Genomic DNA, 22372 nt, shown 5'->3' on the forward strand with positions numbered 1-22372 from the left:
GAGCCCCCAATCCAACAGAGACACGCACAGAGCCCCCAATCCAACACAGACACGCGCAGAGTCCCCAATCCAATACAGACACGCGCAGAGCCCCCAATCCAACACAGACACGCACAGAGCCCCCAATCCAACACAGACACGAGCAGAGCCCCCAATCCAACAGAGACACGCACAGAGTCCCCAATCCAACACAGACACGAGCAGAGCCCCCAATCCAACACAGACACGCGCAGAGTCCCCAATCAAACACAGACACGCACAGAGCCCCCAATCCAACACAGACACGCGCAGAGTCCCCAATCCAACACAGACACGCACAGAGTCCCCAATCCAACACAGACACGAGCAGAGCCCCCAATCCAACACAGACACGCGCAGAGTCCCCAATACAACACAGACACGCACAGAGCCCCCAATCCAACACAGACACGCACAGAGCCCCCAATCCAACACAGACACGCGCAGAGTCCCCAATCCAACACAGACACGCGCAGAGTCCCCAATCCAACACAGACACGCACAGAGCCCCCAATCCAACACAGACACGCACAGAGCCCCCAATCCAACACAGACACGTGCAGAGTCCCCAATCCAACACAGACACGCGCAGAGTCCCCAATCCAACACAGACACGCACAGAGTCCCCAATCCAACACAGACACGCACAGAGTCCCCAATCCAACACAGACACGCGCAGAGTCCTCAATCCAACACAGACACGCGCAGAGTCCCCAATCCAACACAGACACGCACAGAGCCCCCCAATCCAACAAAGACACGCGCAGAGCCCCAATCCAACACAAACACGCGCAGAGTCCCCAATCCAACACAGACACGCACAGAGTGCCCAATCCAACACAGACACGCGCAGAGTCCCCAATCCAACACAGACACGCACAGCCCTCAATCCAACACAGACACGCACAGAGTCCCCAATCCAACACAGACACGCACAGATTCCCCAATCAAACACAGACACGCGCAGAGTCCCCAATCCAACACAGACACGCACAGATTCCCCAATCAAACACAGACACGCGCAGAGTCCCCAATCCAACACAGACACGCACTGAGTCCCCAATCCAACACAGACACGCACAGAGCCCCCAATCCAACACAGACACGCGCAGAGCCCCCAATCCAACACAGACACGCACAGAGCCCTCAATCCAACACAGACACATGCAGAGCCCCCAATCCAACACAGACACGCACAGAGCCCCCAATCCAACACAGACACGCACAGAGTCCCCAATCCAACACTGACACGCACAGAGTCCCCAATCCAACACAGACACGCACAGAGCCCCCAATCCAACACAGACACGCGCAGAACCCCCAATCCAACACAGACACGCGCAGAGCCCCCAATCCAACACAGACACGCGCAGAGTCCCCAATCCAACACAGACACGCACAGATTCCCCAATCAAACACAGACACGCGCAGAGTCCCCAATCCAACACAGACACGCACTGAGTCCCCAATCCAACACAGACACGCACAGAGCCCCCAATCCAACACAGACACGCGCAGAGCCCCCAATCCAACACAGACACGCACAGAGCCCTCAATCCAACACAGACACATGCAGAGCCCCCAATCCAACACAGACACGCACAGAGCCCCCAATCCAACACAGACACGCACAGAGTCCCCAATCCAACACTGACACGCACAGAGTCCCCAATCCAACACAGACACGCACAGAGCCCCCAATCCAACACAGACACGCGCAGAACCCCCAATCCAACACAGACACGCGCAGAGCCCCCAATCCAACACAGACACGCGCACAGTCCCCAATCCAACACAGACACGCACAGATTCCCCAATCAAACACAGACACGCGCAGAGTCCCCAATCCAACACAGACACGCACAGATTCCCCAATCAAACACAGACACGCGCAGAGTCCCCAATCCAACAGAGACACGCACAGAGTCCCCAATCCAACACAGACACGAGCAGAGTCCCCAATACAACACAGACACACGCAGAGCCCCCAATCCAACACAGACACGCACAGAGTCCCCAATCCAACACAGACACGCGCAGAGTCCCCAATCCAACACAGACACGCACAGAGTCCCCAATCCAACACAGACACGCACAGAGCCCCCAATCCAACACAGACACGCGCAGAGTCCCCAATTCAACACAGACACGCGCAGAGTCCCCAATCCAACACAGACACGCGCAGAGCCCCCAATCCAACACAGACACGCGCAGAGTCCCCAATCCAACACAGACACGCACAGCCCTCAATCCAACACAGACACGCACAGAGTCCCCAATCCAACACAGACACGCACAGATTCCCCAATCAAACACAGACACGCGCAGAGTCCCCAATCCAACACAGACACGCACAGATTCCCCAATCAAACACAGACACGCGCAGAGTCCCCAATCCAACACAGACACGCACTGAGTCCCCAATCCAACACAGACACGAGCTGAGCCCCCAATCCAACACAGACACGCACAGAGTCCCTAATCCAACACAGACACACACAGATTCCCCAATCAAACACAGACACGCGCAGAGTCCCCAATCCAACACAGACACGCACAGAGTCCCCAATCCAACAGAGACACGCGCAGAGCCCCCAATCCAACACAGACACGCACAGATTCCCCAATCAAACACAGACACGCGCAGAGTCCCCAATCCAACACAGACACGCACAGAGTCCCCAATCCAACACAGACACGAGCTGAGCCCCCAATCCAACACAGACACGCACAGAGTCCCTAATCCAACACAGACACGCGCAGAGCCCCCAATCCAACACAGACACGCACAGAGCCCCCAATACAACACAGACACGCACAGAGTCCCCAATCCAACACAGACACGCGCAGAGTCCCCAATCCAACACAGACACGAGCTGAGCCCCCAATCCAACACAGACACGCACAGAGTCCCTAATCCAACACAGACACGCGCAGAGCCCCCAATCCAACACAGACACGCACAGATTCCCCAATCAAACACAGACACGCGCAGAGTCCCCAATCCAACACAGACACGCACAGAGCCCCCAATCCAACACAGACACGCGCAGAGCCCCCAATCCAACACAGACACGCGCAGAGTCCCCAATCCAACACAAACACGCACAGAGCCCCCAATACAACACAGACACGCACAGAGTCCTCAATCCAACACAGACACGCGCAGAGCCCCCAATCCAACACAGACACGCACAGAGCCCCCAATACAACACAGACACGCGCAGAGTCCCCAATCCAACACAGACACGCGCAGAGCCCCCAATCCAACACAGACACACGCAGAGCCCCCAATCCAACAGAGACACGCACAGAGCCCCCCAATCCAACACAGACACGCGCAGAGCCCCCAATCCAACACAGACACGCGCAGAGTCCCCAATCCAACACAGACACGCACAGAGTCCCCAATCAAACACAGACACGCGCAGAGTCCCCAATCCAATACAGACACGCGCAGAGCCCCCAATCCAACACAAACACGCACAGAGCCCCCAATCCAACACAGACACGCACAGAGTCCCCAATCCAACACAGACACGCGCAGAGCCCCAATCCAACACAGACACGCACAGAGCCCCCAATACAACACAGACACGCGCAGAGCCCCCAATCCAACAGAGACACGCACAGAGCCCCCAATCCAACACAGACACGCGCAGAGTCCCCAATCCAATACAGACACGCGCAGAGCCCCCAATCCAACACAGACACGCACAGAGCCCCCAATCCAACACAGACACGAGCAGAGCCCCCAATCCAACAGAGACACGCACAGAGTCCCCAATCCAACACAGACACGAGCAGAGCCCCCAATCCAACACAGACACGCGCAGAGTCCCCAATCAAACACAGACACGCACAGAGCCCCCAATCCAACACAGACACGCGCAGAGTCCCCAATCCAACACAGACACGCACAGAGTCCCCAATCCAACACAGACACGAGCAGAGCCCCCAATCCAACACAGACACGCGCAGAGTCCCCAATACAACACAGACACGCACAGAGCCCCCAATCCAACACAGACACGCACAGAGCCCCCAATCCAACACAGACACGCGCAGAGTCCCCAATCCAACACAGACACGCGCAGAGTCCCCAATCCAACACAGACACGCACAGAGCCCCCAATCCAACACAGACACGCACAGAGCCCCCAATCCAACACAGACACGTGCAGAGTCCCCAATCCAACACAGACACGCGCAGAGTCCCCAATCCAACACAGACACGCACAGAGTCCCCAATCCAACACAGACACGCACAGAGTCCCCAATCCAACACAGACACGCGCAGAGTCCTCAATCCAACACAGACACGCGCAGAGTCCCCAATCCAACACAGACACGCACAGAGCCCCCCAATCCAACAAAGACACGCGCAGAGCCCCAATCCAACACAAACACGCGCAGAGTCCCCAATCCAACACAGACACGCACAGAGTGCCCAATCCAACACAGACACGCGCAGAGTCCCCAATCCAACACAGACACGCACAGCCCTCAATCCAACACAGACACACACAGATTCCCCAATCAAACACAGACACGCGCAGAGTCCCCAATCCAACACAGACACGCACAGAGTCCCCAATCCAACAGAGACACGCGCAGAGCCCCCAATCCAACACAGACACGCACAGATTCCCCAATCAAACACAGACACGCGCAGAGTCCCCAATCCAACACAGACACGCACAGAGTCCCCAATCCAACACAGACACGAGCTGAGCCCCCAATCCAACACAGACACGCACAGAGTCCCTAATCCAACACAGACACGCGCAGAGCCCCCAATCCAACACAGACACGCACAGAGCCCCCAATACAACACAGACACGCACAGAGTCCCCAATCCAACACAGACACGCGCAGAGTCCCCAATCCAACACAGACACGAGCTGAGCCCCCAATCCAACACAGACACGCACAGAGTCCCTAATCCAACACAGACACGCGCAGAGCCCCCAATCCAACACAGACACGCACAGATTCCCCAATCAAACACAGACACGCGCAGAGTCCCCAATCCAACACAGACACGCACAGAGTCCCCAATCCAACACAGACACGAGCTGAGCCCCCAATCCAACACAGACACGCACAGAGTCCCTAATCCAACACAGACACGCGCAGAGCCCCCAATCCAACACAGACACGCACAGAGTCCCCAATCCAACAGAGACACGCGCAGAGTCCCCAATCCAACACAGACACGAGCTGAGCCCCCAATCCAACACAGACACGCACAGAGCCCCCAATCCAACACAGACACGCACAGAGTCCCTAATCCAACACAGACACGCGCAGAGCCCCCAATCCAACACAGACACGCACAGAGCCCCCAATCCAACACAGACACGCGCAGAGTCCCTAATCCAACACAGACACGCGCAGAGTCCCCAATCCAACACAGACACGCACAGAGTCCCCAATCCAACACTGAGACGCGCAGAGTCCCCAATACAACACAGACACCCGCAGAGCCCCCAATCCAACACAGACACGCACAGAGTCCCCAATCCAACACAGACACGCGCAGAGCCCCCAATCCAACACAGACACGCACAGAGCCCCCAATCCAACACAGACACGCGCAGAGCCCCCAATCCAACACAGACACGCGCAGAGCCCCCAATCCAACACAGACACGCACAGAGTCCCCAATCCAACACTGACACGCTCAGAGTCCCCAATCCAACACAGACACGCGCAGAGTCCCCAATACAACACAGACACGCACAGAGCCCCCAATCCAACACAGACACGAGCAGAGTCCCCAATACAACACAGACACACGCAGAGCCCCCAATCCAACACAGACACGCACAGAGTCCCCAATCCAACACAGACACGCACAGAGCCCCCAATCCAACAGAGACACGCACAGAGTCCCCAATCCAACACAGACACGCGCAGAGCCCCCAATCCAACAGAGACACGCACAGAGTCCCCAATCCAACACAGACACGCACAGAGCCCCCAATCCAACACAGACACGCGCAGAGTCCCCAATCCAACAGAGACACGCACAGAGCCCCCAATCCAACACAGACACGCACAGAGTCCCCAATCCAACACAGACACGCGCAGAGTCCCCAATCCAACACAGACACGCGCAGCCCTCAATCCAACACAGACACGCGCAGATTCCCCAATCAAACACAGACACGCGAGGAGTCCCCAATCGAACACAGACACGCACAGAGCCCCCAATCCAACACAGACACGCACAGAGCCCCCAATCCAACACAGACACGCACAGAGTCCCCAATACAACACAGACACACGCAGAGCCCCCAATCCAACACAGACACGCACAGAGCCCCCAATCCAACACAGACACGCACAGAGCCCCCAATCCAACACAGACACGCACAGAGCCCCCAATCCAACACAGACACGCACAGAGTCCCCAATACAACACAGACACGCACTGAGTCCCCAATCCAACACAGACACGAGCTGAGCCCCCAATCCAACACAGACACGCACAGAGTCCCTAATCCAACACAGACACACACAGATTCCCCAATCAAACACAGACACGCGCAGAGTCCCCAATCCAACACAGACACGCACAGAGTCCCCAATCCAACAGAGACACGCGCAGAGCCCCCAATCCAACACAGACACGCACAGATTCCCCAATCAAACACAGACACGCGCAGAGTCCCCAATCCAACACAGACACGCACAGAGTCCCCAATCCAACACAGACACGAGCTGAGCCCCCAATCCAACACAGACACGCACAGAGTCCCTAATCCAACACAGACACGCGCAGAGCCCCCAATCCAACACAGACACGCACAGAGCCCCCAATACAACACAGACACGCACAGAGTCCCCAATCCAACACAGACACGCGCAGAGTCCCCAATCCAACACAGACACGAGCTGAGCCCCCAATCCAACACAGACACGCACAGAGTCCCTAATCCAACACAGACACGCGCAGAGCCCCCAATCCAACACAGACACGCACAGATTCCCCAATCAAACACAGACACGCGCAGAGTCCCCAATCCAACACAGACACGCACAGAGTCCCCAATCCAACACAGACACGAGCTGAGCCCCCAATCCAACACAGACACGCACAGAGTCCCTAATCCAACACAGACACGCGCAGAGCCCCCAATCCAACACAGACACGCACAGAGCCCCCAATACAACACAGACACGCACAGAGTCCCCAATCCAACACAGACACGCGCAGAGCCCCCAATCCAACACAGACACGCGCAGAGTCCCCAATCCAACACTGACACGCACAGAGTCCCCAATCCAACACAGACACATGCAGAGCCCCCAATCCAACACAGACACATGCAGAGCCCCCAATCCAACACAGACACGCACAGAGCCCCCAATCCAACACAGACACGCACAGAGTCCCCAATCCAACACAGACACGCGCAGAGCCCTCAATCCAACACAGACACGCACAGAGCCCCCAATCCAACACAGACACGCACAGAGCCCCCAATCCAACACAGACACGCGCAGAGCCCCCAATCCAACACAGACACGCACAGAGCCCTCAATCCAACACAGACACATGCAGAGCCCCCAATCCAACACAGACACGCACAGAGCCCCCAATCCAACACAGACACGCACAGAGTCCCCAATCCAACACTGACACGCACAGAGTCCCCAATCCAACACAGACACGCACAGAGCCCCCAATCCAACACAGACACGCGCAGAACCCCCAATCCAACACAGACACGCGCAGAGCCCCCAATCCAACACAGACACGCGCAGAGTCCCCAATCCAACACAGACACGCACAGATTCCCCAATCAAACACAGACACGCGCAGAGTCCCCAATCCAACACAGACACGCACAGATTCCCCAATCAAACACAGACACGCGCAGAGTCCCCAATCCAACAGAGACACGCACAGAGTCCCCAATCCAACACAGACACGAGCTGAGCCCCCAATCCAACACAGACACGCACAGAGCCCCCAATCCAACACAGACACGCACAGAGTCCCTAATCCAACACAGACACGCGCAGAGCCCCCAATCCAACACAGACACGCACAGAGCCCCCAATCCAACACAGACACGCGCAGAGTCCCTAATCCAACACAGACACGCGCAGAGTCCCCAATCCAACACAGACACGCACAGAGTCCCCAATCCAACACTGAGACGCGCAGAGTCCCCAATACAACACAGACACCCGCAGAGCCCCCAATCCAACACAGACACGCACAGAGTCCCCAATCCAACACAGACACGCGCAGAGCCCCCAATCCAACACAGACACGCACAGAGCCCCCAATCCAACACAGACACGCGCAGAGCCCCCAATCCAACACAGACACGCGCAGAGCCCCCAATCCAACACAGACACGCACAGAGTCCCCAATCCAACACTGACACGCTCAGAGTCCCCAATCCAACACAGACACGCGCAGAGTCCCCAATACAACACAGACACGCACAGAGCCCCCAATCCAACACAGACACGAGCAGAGTCCCCAATACAACACAGACACACGCAGAGCCCCCAATCCAACACAGACACGCACAGAGTCCCCAATCCAACACAGACACGCACAGAGCCCCCAATCCAACAGAGACACGCACAGAGTCCCCAATCCAACACAGACACGCGCAGAGCCCCCAATCCAACAGAGACACGCACAGAGTCCCCAATCCAACACAGACACGCACAGAGCCCCCAATCCAACACAGACACGCGCAGAGTCCCCAATCCAACAGAGACACGCACAGAGCCCCCAATCCAACACAGACACGCACAGAGTCCCCAATCCAACACAGACACGCGCAGAGTCCCCAATCCAACACAGACACGCGCAGCCCTCAATCCAACACAGACACGCGCAGATTCCCCAATCAAACACAGACACGCGCAGAGTCCCCAATCCAACACAGACACGCACAGAGCCCCCAATCCAACACAGACACGCACAGAGCCCCCAATCCAACACAGACACGCACAGAGTCCCCAATACAACACAGACACACGCAGAGCCCCCAATCCAACACAGACACGCACAGAGCCCCCAATCCAACACAGACACGCACAGAGCCCCCAATCCAACACAGACACGCACAGAGCCCCCAATCCAACACAGACACGCACAGAGTCCCCAATACAACACAGACACACGCAGAGCCCCCAATCCAACACAGACACGCACAGAGCCCCCAATCCAACAGAGACACGCACAGAGTCCCCAATCCAACACAGACACGCGCAGAGTCCCCAATCCAACACAGACACGCACAGAGTCCCCAATCCAACACAGACACGCACAGAGTCCCCAATCCAACACAGACACGCACAGAGCCCCCAATCCAACAGAGACACGCACAGAGTCCCCAATCCAACACAGACACGCACAGAGCCCCCAATCCAACACAGACACGCGCAGAGTCCCCAATCCAACAGAGACACGCACAGAGCCCCCAATCCAACACAGACACGCACAGAGTCCCCAATCCAACACAGACACGCGCAGAGTCCCCAATCCAACACAGACACGCGCAGCCCTCAATCCAACACAGACACGCGCAGATTCCCCAATCAAACACAGACACGCGCAGAGTCCCCAATCCAACACAGACACGCGCAGAGTCCCCAATCCAACACAGACACGCACAGAGCCCCCAATCCAACACAGACACGCACAGAGCCCCCAATCCAACACAGACACGCACAGAGTCCCCAATACAACACAGACACACGCAGAGCCCCCAATCCAACACAGACACGCACAGAGTCCCCAATCCAACACAGACACGCGCAGAGTCCCCAATCCAACACTGACACGCGCAGAGTCCCCAATCCAACACAGACACGCGCAGAGTCCCCAATCCAACACTGACACGCGCAGAGCCCCCAATCCAACACTGACACGCGCAGAGCCCCCAATCCAACACAGACACGCGCAGAGTCCCCAATCCAACACAGACACGCACAGAGTCCCCAATCCAACACAGACACGCGCAGAGCCCCCAATCCAACACAGACACGCGCAGCCCCCAATCCAACACAGACACGCACAGAGTCCCCAATCCAACACAGACACGCGCAGAGCCCTCAATCCAACACAGACACGCACAGAGTCCCCAATCCAACACAGACACGCACAGAGTCCCCAATCCAACACAGACACGCGCAGAGCCCTCAATCCAACACAGACACGCACAGAGTCCCCAATCCAACACAGACACGCACAGAGCCCCCAATCCAACACAGACACGTGCAGAGCCCCCAATCCAACACAGACACGCACAGAGCCCTCAATCCAACACAGACACGCACAGAGTCCCCAATCCAACACAGACACGCGCAGCCCCCAATCCAACACAGACACGCACAGAGTCCCCAATCCAACACAGACACGCGCAGAGCCCTCAATCCAACACAGACACGCACAGAGTCCCCAATCCATCACAGACACGCGCAGAGCCCCCAATCAAACACAGACACGCACAGAGCCCCCAATCCAACACTGACACGCGCAGAGCCCCCAATCCAACACAGACACGTGCAGAGCCCCCAATCCAACACTGACACGCGCAGAGTCCCCAATCCAACACAGACACGCACAGAGTCCCCAATCCAACACAGACACGCACAGAGCCCCCAATCCAACACAGACACGCACAGAGTCCCCAATCCAACACAGACACGCGCAGAGCCCCCAATCCAACACAGACACGCGCAGAGTCCCCAATCCAACACAGACACGCACAAAGCCCCCAATCCAACACAGACACACGCAGAGCCCCCAATCCAACGCAGACACGCACAGAGCCCCCAATCCAACACAGACACGCACAGAGTCCCCAATCCAACACAGACACGCGCAGAGCCCCCAATCCAACACAGACACGCACAGAGCCCCCAATCCAACAGAGACACGCACAGAGTCCCCAATCCAACACAGACACGCGCAGAGTCCCCAATCCAACACAGACACGCACAGAGTCCCCAATCCAACACAGACACGCACAGAGTCCCCAATCCAACACAGACACGCACAGAGCCCCCAATCCAACAGAGACACGCACAGAGTCCCCAATCCAACACAGACACGCACAGAGCCCCCAATCCAACACAGACACGCGCAGAGTCCCCAATCCAACAGAGACACGCACAGAGCCCCCAATCCAACACAGACACGCACAGAGTCCCCAATCCAACACAGACACGCGCAGAGTCCCCAATCCAACACAGACACGTGCAGCCCTCAATCCAACACAGACACGCGCAGATTCCCCAATCAAACACAGACACGCGCAGAGTCCCCAATCCAACACAGACACGCGCAGAGTCCCCAATCCAACACAGACACGCACAGAGCCCCCAATCCAACACAGACACGCACAGAGCCCCCAATCCAACACAGACACGCACAGAGTCCCCAATACAACACAGACACACGCAGAGCCCCCAATCCAACACAGACACGCACAGAGTCCCCAATCCAACACAGACACGCGCAGAGTCCCCAATCCAACACTGACACGCGCAGAGTCCCCAATTCAACACAGACACGCGCAGAGTCCCCAATCCAACACTGACACGCGCAGAGCCCCCAATCCAACACTGACACGCGCAGAGCCCCCAATCCAACACAGACACGCGCAGAGTCCCCAATCCAACACAGACACGCACAGAGTCCCCAATCCAACACAGACACGCGCAGAGCCCCCAATCCAACACAGACACGCGCAGCCCCCAATCCAACACAGACACGCACAGAGTCCCCAATCCAACACAGACACGCGCAGAGCCCTCAATCCAACACAGACACGCACAGAGTCCCCAATCCAACACAGACACGCGCAGAGTCCCCAATCCAACACTGACACGCGCAGAGCCCCCAATCCAACACTGACACGCGCAGAGCCCCCAATCCAACACAGACACGCGCAGAGTCCCCAATCCAACACAGACACGCACAGAGTCCCCAATCCAACACAGACACGCGCAGAGCCCCCAATCCAACACAGACACGCGCAGCCCCCAATCCAACACAGACACGCACAGAGTCCCCAATCCAACACAGACACGCGCAGAGCCCTCAATCCAACACAGACACGCACAGAGTCCCCAATCCAACACAGACACGCACAGAGTCCCCAATCCAACACAGACACGCGCAGAGCCCTCAATCCAACACAGACACGCACAGAGTCCCCAATCCAACACAGACACGCACAGAGCCCCCAATCCAACACAGACACGTGCAGAGCCCCCAATCCAACACAGACACGCACAGAGCCCCCAATCCAACACAGACACGCACAGAGTCCCCAATCCAACACAGACACGCGCAGAGCCCCCAATCCAACACAGACACGCGCAGAGTCCCCAATCCAACACAGACACGCACAAAGCCCCCAATCCAACACAGACACACGCAGAGCCCCCAATCCAACGCAGACACGCACAGAGCCCCCAATCCAACACAGACACGCACAGAGTCCCCAATCCAACACAGACACGCACAGAGCCCTCAATCCAACACAGACACGCACAGAGTCCCCAATCCAACACAGACACGCGCAGAGCCCTCAATCCAACACAGACACGCACAGAGCCCCCAATCCAACACAGACACGCACAGAGCCCTCAATCCAACACAGACACGCGCAGAGCCCCCAATCCAACACAGACACGCGCAGAGCCCCGAATCCAACACAGACACGCGCAGAGTCCCCAATCCAACACAGACACGCACAGAGCCCCCAATCCAACACAGACACGTGCAGAGCCCCCAATCCAACACAGACACGCACAGAGCCCTCAATCCAACACAGACACGCGCAGAGCCCCCAATCCAACACAGACACGCGCAGAGTCCCCAATCCAACACAGACACGCACAGAGCCCCCAATCCAACACAGACACGTGCAGAGCCCCCAATCCAACACAGACACGCACAGAGTCCCCAATACAACACAGACACGCGCAGAGCCCCCAATCCAACACAGACACGCACAGAGCCCTCAATCCAACACAGACACGCACAGAGTCCCCAATCCAACACAGACACGCGCAGAGCCCTCAATCCAACACAGACACGCACAGAGCCCCCAATCCAACACAGACACGCACAGAGCCCCCAATCCAACACAGACACGCGCAGAGTCCCCAATCCAACACAGACACGCGCAGAGCCCCCAATCCAACACAGACACGCGCAGAGTCCTCAATCCAACACAGACACGCACAGAGCCCCCAATCAAACACTGACACGCACAGAGCCCCCAATCCAACACAGACACGCGCAGAGCCCCCAATCCAACACAGACACGCACAGAGCCCTCAATCCAACACAGACACGCGCAGAGCCCCCAATCCAACACAGACACGCACAGAGCCCCCAATCCAACACAGACACGTGCAGAGCCCCCAATCCAACACAGACACGCACAGAGTCCCCAATACAACACAGACACGCGCAGAGTCCCCAATCCAACACAGACACGCGCAGAGCCCCCAATCCAACACAGACACGCACAGAGCCCCCAATCCAACACAGACACGCGCAGAGTCCCCAATCCAACACAGACACGCACAGAGCCCCCAATCCAACACAGACACGCGCAGAGCCCTCAATCCAACACAGACACGCACAGAGCCCCCAATCCAACACAGACACGCACAGAGCCCCCAATCCAACACAGACACGCGCAGAGCCCCCAATCCAACACAGACACGCGCAGAGCCCCCAATCCAACACAGACACGCACAGAGCCCCCAATCCAACACAGACACGCACAGAGCCCCCAATCCAACACAGACACGCACAGAGCCCCCAATCCAACACAGACACGCGCAGAGCCCTCAATCCAACACAGACACGCACAGAGCCCCCAATCCAACACAGACACGCACAGAGCCCCCAATCCAACACAGACACGCGCAGAGCCCTCAATCCAACACAGACACGCACAGAGCCCTCAATCCAACACAGACACGCACAGAGCCCTCAATCCAACACAGACACGCACAGAGCCCCCAATCCAACACAGACACGCACAGAGCCCCCAATCCAACACAGACACGCGCAGAGCCCTCAATCCAACACAGACACGCACAGAGCCCCCAATCCAACACAGACACGCACAGAGCCCCCAATCCAACACAGACACGCGCAGAGCCCCCAATCCAACACAGACACGCACAGAGCCCTCAATCCAACACAGACACGCGCAGAGCCCCCAATCCAACACAGACACGCGCAGAGCCCCCAATCCAACACAGACACGCACAGAGCCCCCAATCCAACACAGACACGCACAGAGTCCCCAATCCAACACAGACACGCGCAGAGCCCCCAATCAAACACAGACACGCACAGAGTCCCCAATACAACACAGACACGCACAGAGTCCCCAATCCAACACAGACACGCGCAGAGCCCCCAATCCAACACAGACACGCGCAGAGTCCCCAATCCAACACAGACACGCGCAGAGCCCCCAATCCAACACAGACACGTGCAGAGCCCCCAATCCAACACAGACACGCGCAGAGCCCCCAATCCAACACAGACACGTGCAGAGCCCCCAATCCAACACAGACACGCGCAGAGTCCCCAATCCAACACTGACACGCGCAGCCCCCAATACAACACAGACACGCGCAGTACCCCCAATCCAACACAGACACGCGCAGTACCCCCAATCCAACACAGACACGTGCAGAGCCCCCAATCCAACACAGACACGCGCAGAACCCCAATACAACACTGACACGAGCAGGTCCCAATCGAACAATCTCCAACTGCCTTACCTGCTACAACACGGTCGATACACGACAGGGCGACATCATCGGCTCCGAGCAGAAGGCTGCCTTCTTCAGCGACCTGCACAAGTAAAGGTAAATATCGGGTCAGAGACAGACCCACACACACACATTGGGCCAGACCCTGACTGCAGGCACTTCCCTCACCCCAGGCCCAGCCTCTCCTGCGCCATCCAGCCCGACTCTGCGGCAGCTACAACGAGGGCAGTGACAGAACAGAACTCAAACCAGGTGCCAGGTGAGAAGTTAGAGTGCAGCAGATATCAGGGCATGACGATCTACATCACCGAGAGTGGCGTAGCAGTCACTTGTAGCACGGGAAAGGGGGCAATCCACATGTGCACAGCAGAAGTAACAGATAATCCAGGTGCTGCAGTTGGAACAGACCCCTCCCTGGGGGAGTTGGGAGGGGCAGGCCCCCCCCTACCTGGGGAATCCCAGAGGGACAGGAAACCTACCTGGGACAGTTCTGCACCTGGGGCAGTTCCGCACCTGGGGCAGTTCCGCACCTGGGACAGTTCCGCGCCTGGGACAGTTCCGCGCCTGGGACAGTTCCGCGCCTGGGGCGTTCCAGATCTGGGACAGTTCCGCGCCTGGGACAGTTCCGTACCTGGGACAGTTCCGTACCTGGGACAGTTCCGCGCCTGGGACAGTTCCGTGCCTGGGACAGTTCCGTACCTGGGGCAGTTCCGTACCTGGGGCAGTTCCGCACCTGGAGCGTTCCGTACCTGGGACAGTTCCGTACCTGGGACAGTTCCGTACCTGGGGCAGTTCCGTACCTGGGGCAGTTCCGCACCTGGAGCGTTCCGTACCTGGGACAGTTCCGTACCTGGGGCAGTTCCGCACCTGGGACAGTTCCGCACCTGGGACAGTTCCGCACCTGGGACAGTTCCGCACCTGGGACAGTTCCGCACCTGGGACAGTTCCGCACCTGGGACAGTTCCTCGCCTGGGGCGTTCCGCACCTGGGACGTTCCAGATCTGGGACAGTTCCGTACCTGGAGCGTTCTGTGCATGGGGCGTTCTGTACCTGGGACAGTTCCGCTCCTGGGGCAGTTCCGCACCTGGGACAGTTCCGCACCTGGGACAGTTCCGCTCCTGGGACAGTTCCGCACCTGGGGCAGTTCCGCACCTGGGGCAGTTCCGCACCTGGGGCAGTTCCGCACCTGGGACAGTTCCGCACCTGGGACAGTTCCGCACCTGGGACAGTTCCGCACCTGGGACGTTCCGTACCTGGGAGCGTTCTGTGCATGGGACAGTTCCGTTCCTGGGACAGTTCCGCACCTGGGATAGTTCCGTACCTGGGACAGTTTCGCACCTGGGGCGTTCCAGATCTGGGACAGTTCCGTACCTGGGACAGTTCCGTACCTGGGACAGTTCCGTACCTGGGGCGTTCTGTACCTGGGACAGTTCCGTTCCTGGGACAGTTCCGTACCTGGGACGGTTCCGTACCTGGGGCGTTCCATGCCTGGGGCATTCTGTACATGGGGCGTTCCGTGCCTAGGACAGTTCCGGGCCTGGGACAGTTCCGCACCTGGGACAGTTCCGCACCTGGGACAGTTCCGTACCTGGGGCGTTCCAGATCTGGGACAGTTCCGTACCTGGGACAGTTCCGTACGTGGGGCGTTCTGTACCTGGGACAGTTCCGTTCCTGGGACGTTCCGTACCTGGAGCGTTCTGTGCCTGGGGCATTCTGTACATGGGGCTTTCCGTGCCTAGGACAGTTCCGCGCCTGGGACAGTTCCGCACCTGGGACAGTTCCGCGCCTGGGACAGTTCCGCGCCTGGGACAGTTCCGGGCCTGGGACAGTTCCGCACCTGGGGCAGTTCCGCGCCTGGGACAGTTCCGTGCCTGGGACAGTTCCGCACCTGGGACAGTTCCGTACCTGGGACAGTTCCGCGCCTGGGGCAGTTCCGCACCTGGGGCAGTTCCGTACCTGGGACAGTTCCGGGCCTGGGACAGTTCCGCACCTGGGACAGTTCCGCACCTGGGACAGTTCCGCGCCTGGGGCAGTTCCGTGCCTGGGACAGTTCCGCGCCTGGGGCAGTTCCGCACCTGGGACAGTTCCGTACCTGGGACAGTTCCGTACCTGGGACAGTTCCGGGCCTGGGACAGTTCCGTACCTGGGACAGTTCCGCACCTGGGACAGTTCCGCACCTGGGGCAGTTCCGCACCTGGGACAGTTCCGCACCTGGGACAGTTCCGCACCTGGGACAGTTTCGCACCTGGGGCAGTTCCGTACCTGGGGCAGTTCCGCACCTGGGACAGTTTCGCACCTGGGACAGTTCCGCGCCTGGGGCGTTCCGCACCTGGGACAGTTCCGCGCCTGGGGCGTTCCAGATCTGGGACAGTTCCGCACCTGGGACAGTTCCGTACCTGGGGCGTTCCAGACCTGGGACAGTTACGCACCTGGGACTGTTCCGTACCTGGGGTGTTCCAGACCTGGGAAAGTTCCGCACCTGGGACAGTTCCGCACCTGGGACAGTTCCGCACCTGGGACAGTTCCGTACCTGGGGCGTTCCATACCTGGGACAGTTCCGTACCTGGGGCGTTCTGTACCTGGGACAGTTCCGTTCCTGGGACAGTTCCGTATCTGGGGCATTCTGTACATGGGGCGTTCCGTGCCTAGGACAGTTCCGTGCCTAGGACAGTTCCGGGCCTGGGACAGTTCCGCACCTGGGGCAGTTCCGCACCTGGGACAGTTCCGTGCCTGGGGCAGTTTCGCACCTGGGACAGTTCCGTGCCTGGGGCAGTTCCGCGCCTGGGGCAGTTCCGCTCCTGGGACAGTTCCGCACCTGGGACAGTTCCGCACCTGGGACAGTTCCGCACCTGGGACAGTTCCGCACCTGGGACGTTCCGTAGCTGGGGCAGTTCCGCACCTGGGGCAGTTCCGCACCTGGGGCAGTTTCGCACCTGGGGCAGTTCCGCACCTGGGACAGTTCCGCACCTGGGACAGTTTCGCACCTGGGGCAGTTCCGCACCTGGGGCAGTTCCGCACCTGGGGCAGTTCCGCACCTGGAGCGTTCCGTACCTGGGACAGTTCCGTGCCTGGGGCGTTCCGTGTCTGGGACAGTTCCGCACCTGGGGCAGTTCCGCACCTGGGACAGTTCCGCACCTGGGACAGTTCCGCACCTGGGACAGTTCCGCACCTGGGACAGTTCCGCACCTGGGGCGTTCCAGATCTGGGACAGTTCCGCACCTGGGACAGTTCCGTACCTGGGGCGTTCCAGATCTGGGACAGTTCCGCACCGGGGACAGTTCCGCACCTGGGACAGTTCCGCACCTGGGACAGTTCCGCACCTGGGACAGTTCCGCACCTGGGACAGTTCCGCACCTGGGGCAGTTCCGCACCTGGGGCAGTTCCGCGCCTGGGACAGTTCCGTGCCTAGGACAGTTCCGCTCCTGGGACAGTTCCGTGCCTGGGGCAGTTCCGTGCCTAGGACAGTTCCGCACCTGGGACAGTTCCGCACCTGGGACAGTTCCGCACCTGGGACAGTTCCGCACCTGGGACAGTTCCGCACCTGGGACAGTTCCGCACCTGGGACGTTCCGTGCTTGGGGCATTCTGTACCTGGGACAGTTCCGCACCTGGGGCAGTTCCGCACCTGGGACAGTTCCGTACCTGGGGCATTCTGTACCTGGGACAGTTCCGTACCTGGGACAGTTCCGTACCTGGGGCGTTCCGTACCTGGGACAGTTCCGTACCTGGGACAGTTCCGCACCTGGGACAGTTCCGTACCTGGGGCATTCTGTACCTGGGACAGTTCCGTACCTGGGACAGTTCCGTACCTGGGACAGTTCCGCGCCTAGGACAGTTCCGGGCCTGGGACAGTTCCACACCTGGGACAGTTCCGCACCTGGGACAGTTCCGCACCTGGGACAGTTCCGTACCTGGGACAGTTCCGTACCTGGGGCGTTCCAGATCTGGGACAGTTCCGTACCTGGGACAGTTCCGTACGTGGGGCGTTCTGTACCTGCGACAGTTCATTTCCTGGGACAGTTCCGCACCTGGGACGTTCCGTACCTGGAGCGTTCTGTGCCTGGGGCATTCTGTACATGGGGTGTTCCGTACCTGAGACAGTTCCGCACCTGGGACAGTTCCGCACCTGGGGCAGTTCCGCGCCTGGGACAGTTCCGCACCTGGGACAGTTCCGCACCTGGGACAGTTCCGCACCTGGGACAGTTCCGCACCTGGGACAGTTCCGCACCTGGGACAGTTCCGTACCTGGGACAGTTCCGTACCTGGGGCGTTCCAGATCTGGGACAGTTCTGTACCTGGGACAGTTCCGTTCCTGGGACAGTTCCGTACCTGGGACGTTCCGTGCTTGGGGCATTCTGTACCTGGGACAGTTCCGCACCTGGGGCAGTTCCGCACCTGGGGCAGTTCCGCACCTGGGGCAGTTCCGCACCTGGGGCAGTTCCGCACCTGGGGCAGTTCCGCACCTGGGGCAGTTCCGCACCTGGGGCAGTTCCGCACCTAGGGCAGTTCCGCACCTGGGGCGTTCCAGATCTGGGACAGTTCCGCACCTGGGGCATTCCACACCTGGGACAGTTCCGTACCTGGGACAGTTCCGCGCCTGGGACAGTTCCGTACCTGGGGCGTTCCGTACCTGGGGCGTTTCGTACATGGGGCGTTCCGTACATGGGGCGTTCCGTACATGGGGCGTTCCGTACCTGGGGCGTTCCGTACCTGGGGCGTTCCGGTTTCCACTGCGACAAACGCCACTCGGAAGTTTGTACAAAGCAGTTTCCCGGCGATGGATTCGCAAAGTTGTTTGTTGAAGCTGCATTTCCTGACATTCCGAGCCTCACCTTTAACCTTTTCCCCTGGAAGACAAAGACAAGGATTGAGTTTGACCCGGCAACGGAGCCCACAGCGTCTGGAAACGTTCCCTCAGTACTGACCCTCTGACAGTGCAGCACTCCCTCAGTACTGACCCTGTGACAGTGCGGCGCTCCCTCAGTACTGACTCTCTGACAGTGCTGCGCTCCCTCAGTACTGACCCTCTGACAGTGCGGCGCTCCCTCAGTACTGACCCTCTGACAGTGCAGCACTCCCTCAGTACTGACCCTCTGACAGTGCGGCGCTCCATCAGTACTGACCCGTTGACAGTGCAGCACTCCCTCAGTACTGACCCTGTGACACTGCGGCGCTCCCTCAGTACTGACTCTATGACTGTGCGGCACTCCCTCAGTACTGACCCTCTGACAGTGCGGCACTCCCTCAGTACTGACCCTCTGACATTGCGGCTCTCCCTCAGTACTGACCCTCTGACAGTGCGGCACTCCCTCAGTACTGACCCTCTGACAGTGCGGCGCTCCCTCAGTACTGACTCTCTGACAGTGCGGCACTCCCTCAGTACAGACCCTCTGACAGTGCGGCACTCCCTCAGTACTGACCCTCTGACAGTGCAGCACTCCCTCAGTACTGACCCTCTGACAGTGCAGCACTCCCTCAGTACTGACCCTCCCACAGTGCGGCTCTCCCTCAGTACTGACCAACTGACAGTGCGGCACTCCCTCAGTACTGACCCTCTGACAGTGCGGCACTCCCTCAGTACTGACCCTCTGACAGTGCGGCACTCCCTCAGTACTGACCCTCCCACAGTGCGGCACTCCCTCAGTACTGACCCTCTGACAGTGCAGCACTCCCTCAGTACTGACCCTCTGACAGTGCGGCACTCCCTCAGTACTGACCCTCCCACAGTGCGGCAGTCCCTCAGTACTGACCCTCTGACAGTGCGGCTCCCTCAGTACTGACCCTCTGACAGTGCAGTACTGACCCTCTGACAGTGCGGCACTCCCTCAGTACTGACCCTCTGACAGTGCGGCACTCCCTCAGTACTGACCCTCTGACAGTGCGGCACTCCCTCAGTACTGACCCTCTGACAGTGCGGCACTCCCTCAGTACTGACCCTCTGACAGTGCGGCACTCCCTCAGTACTGACCCTCTGACAGTGCGGCACTCCCTCAGTACTGACCCTCTGACAGTGCGGCACTCCCTCAGTACTGACCCTCTGACAGTGCGGCTCCCTCAGTACTGACCCTCTGACAGTGCGGCACTCCCTCAGTACTGACCCTCTGACAGTGCGGCACTCCCTCAGTACTGACCCTCTGACAGTGCGGCACTCCCTCAGTACTGACCCTCTGACAGTGCGGCACTCCCTCAGTACTGACCCTCTGACAGTGCGGCACTCCCTCAGTACTGACCCTCTGACAGTGCGGCGCTCCCTCAGTACTGACCCACTGACAGTGCGGCGCTCCCTCAGTACTGACCCTCCCACAGTGCGACACTCCCTCAGTACTGACCCTCTGACAGTGCGAAGGAGATGCTACTCCCCGTGGATTTAACACATCAACAGGATATTTATTGACGCGTCTTTCAAGGGATTAATTGGATGGGACCCCAAATTACAAGTAATGTAAATATAGACGAGGGCAGGGCTGTGGGACTCTCAATTAAAGAGAAACTCTGAGACCACAACTCTGAGGCCACAGAGAGGGTGACGTGGATGCAGAGTCTGACAACAGAGGACTGAATCACAGCGAGAGGGACTCCTGACTGGCAACGGCCATTCCCCTAACTAAAGATACAGACAAGAGAGGAGAGAGAGTGAGTGCTGGAGGGCAAGTGGGAGCTGAGTGCTCGAGCTACAATTCAACACAGGATTGAACGCTGTCACTACCTCTCTGACCCTCCACTCTGTAACCAATGACTATTTCTCGATGTACTCTGCCGAATATTCTGTTTTGTCTGCTGCATACACGTAGTGTGTCCATTCCCTTGGACGCAGAAAAATGCTTTTCACTCGGTACGTGACAATAAATCTCAATCAATCAACCCCTCCCCATCTCAACGTTTAACCCCCCCTCTCGCCTTGAAGCAGAATCCATCAGCAGCCCTCCGCCCCCAGACACCTCGTTCTTACCCATCAGTAACCTGACCCCCACCAGCCGGTCACTCATCTCAAAGGAGGAACACACGGGAGCCTGGAACAAGAACAGCAAAATTCTCCGTCAGTTAGTGAGAACCCCATCTTTCAGCATTACCCGGACAGGCTGACACACAGACACACACACAGAGAGGCACACAGACAGACAGACACACACAGACAGCCAGTCACACACAAGACAAACAAACACACACACACCAGACAGACAGACAGACACACAGGCACGACAGCCAGACACAGACACACATGACAGACAGAGACAGACACACAGGATCAGCAACCGTAACTGTACCCCCCCCCACCCCCCCCCCACCCCCCGCTGGGAGTGTTGAAGCGTGAGTGCCTCAGGCTGCGGCTGATCTGCCAGGCTGACCAGGGAGAATGCGCCCTTGGGGGGGGGGGCTGAACTTTACTCAGTTCCTGTGCAGTCGGCAGTTCCAATCGGAGGAGAGGAATGTGGCAGGGCAGGGCGGAAGTGAAGATTCACACTCACACACACACACACACACACACACACACACACACACACAGAACCAGCACCTCATCGCCTTTCAAATCCCAAACATTCCCCCATCCTCCAGCA

General features: G+C 58.5%; 1 protein-coding gene across 1 annotated transcript in view; it reads right to left on the reverse strand.

Annotated features, from left to right (window-relative positions):
- mtmr11 (myotubularin related protein 11) overlaps window positions 1–22364 on the reverse strand; it is a 173759-nt gene extending 151395 nt beyond the window's left edge. The window contains exons 1-4 of the mRNA XM_072490525.1: window positions 22330–22364; window positions 21766–21826; window positions 19527–19663; window positions 14827–14899 (exon numbers count right to left, since the gene is read on the reverse strand). Of these exons, the coding sequence (XP_072346626.1) occupies window positions 14827–14899; window positions 19527–19663; window positions 21766–21802 (247 nt within the window). The 5' untranslated portion in view covers window positions 21803–21826; window positions 22330–22364. The remainder of the gene's footprint in view (window positions 1–14826; window positions 14900–19526; window positions 19664–21765; window positions 21827–22329) is intronic.
- Window positions 22365–22372: the final 8 nt, after the last annotated feature.

Source organism: Scyliorhinus torazame, chromosome 26 (genome assembly GCF_047496885.1).
Source record: "Scyliorhinus torazame isolate Kashiwa2021f chromosome 26, sScyTor2.1, whole genome shotgun sequence".
NCBI classification, from domain to species: domain Eukaryota; kingdom Metazoa; phylum Chordata; class Chondrichthyes; order Carcharhiniformes; family Scyliorhinidae; genus Scyliorhinus; species Scyliorhinus torazame.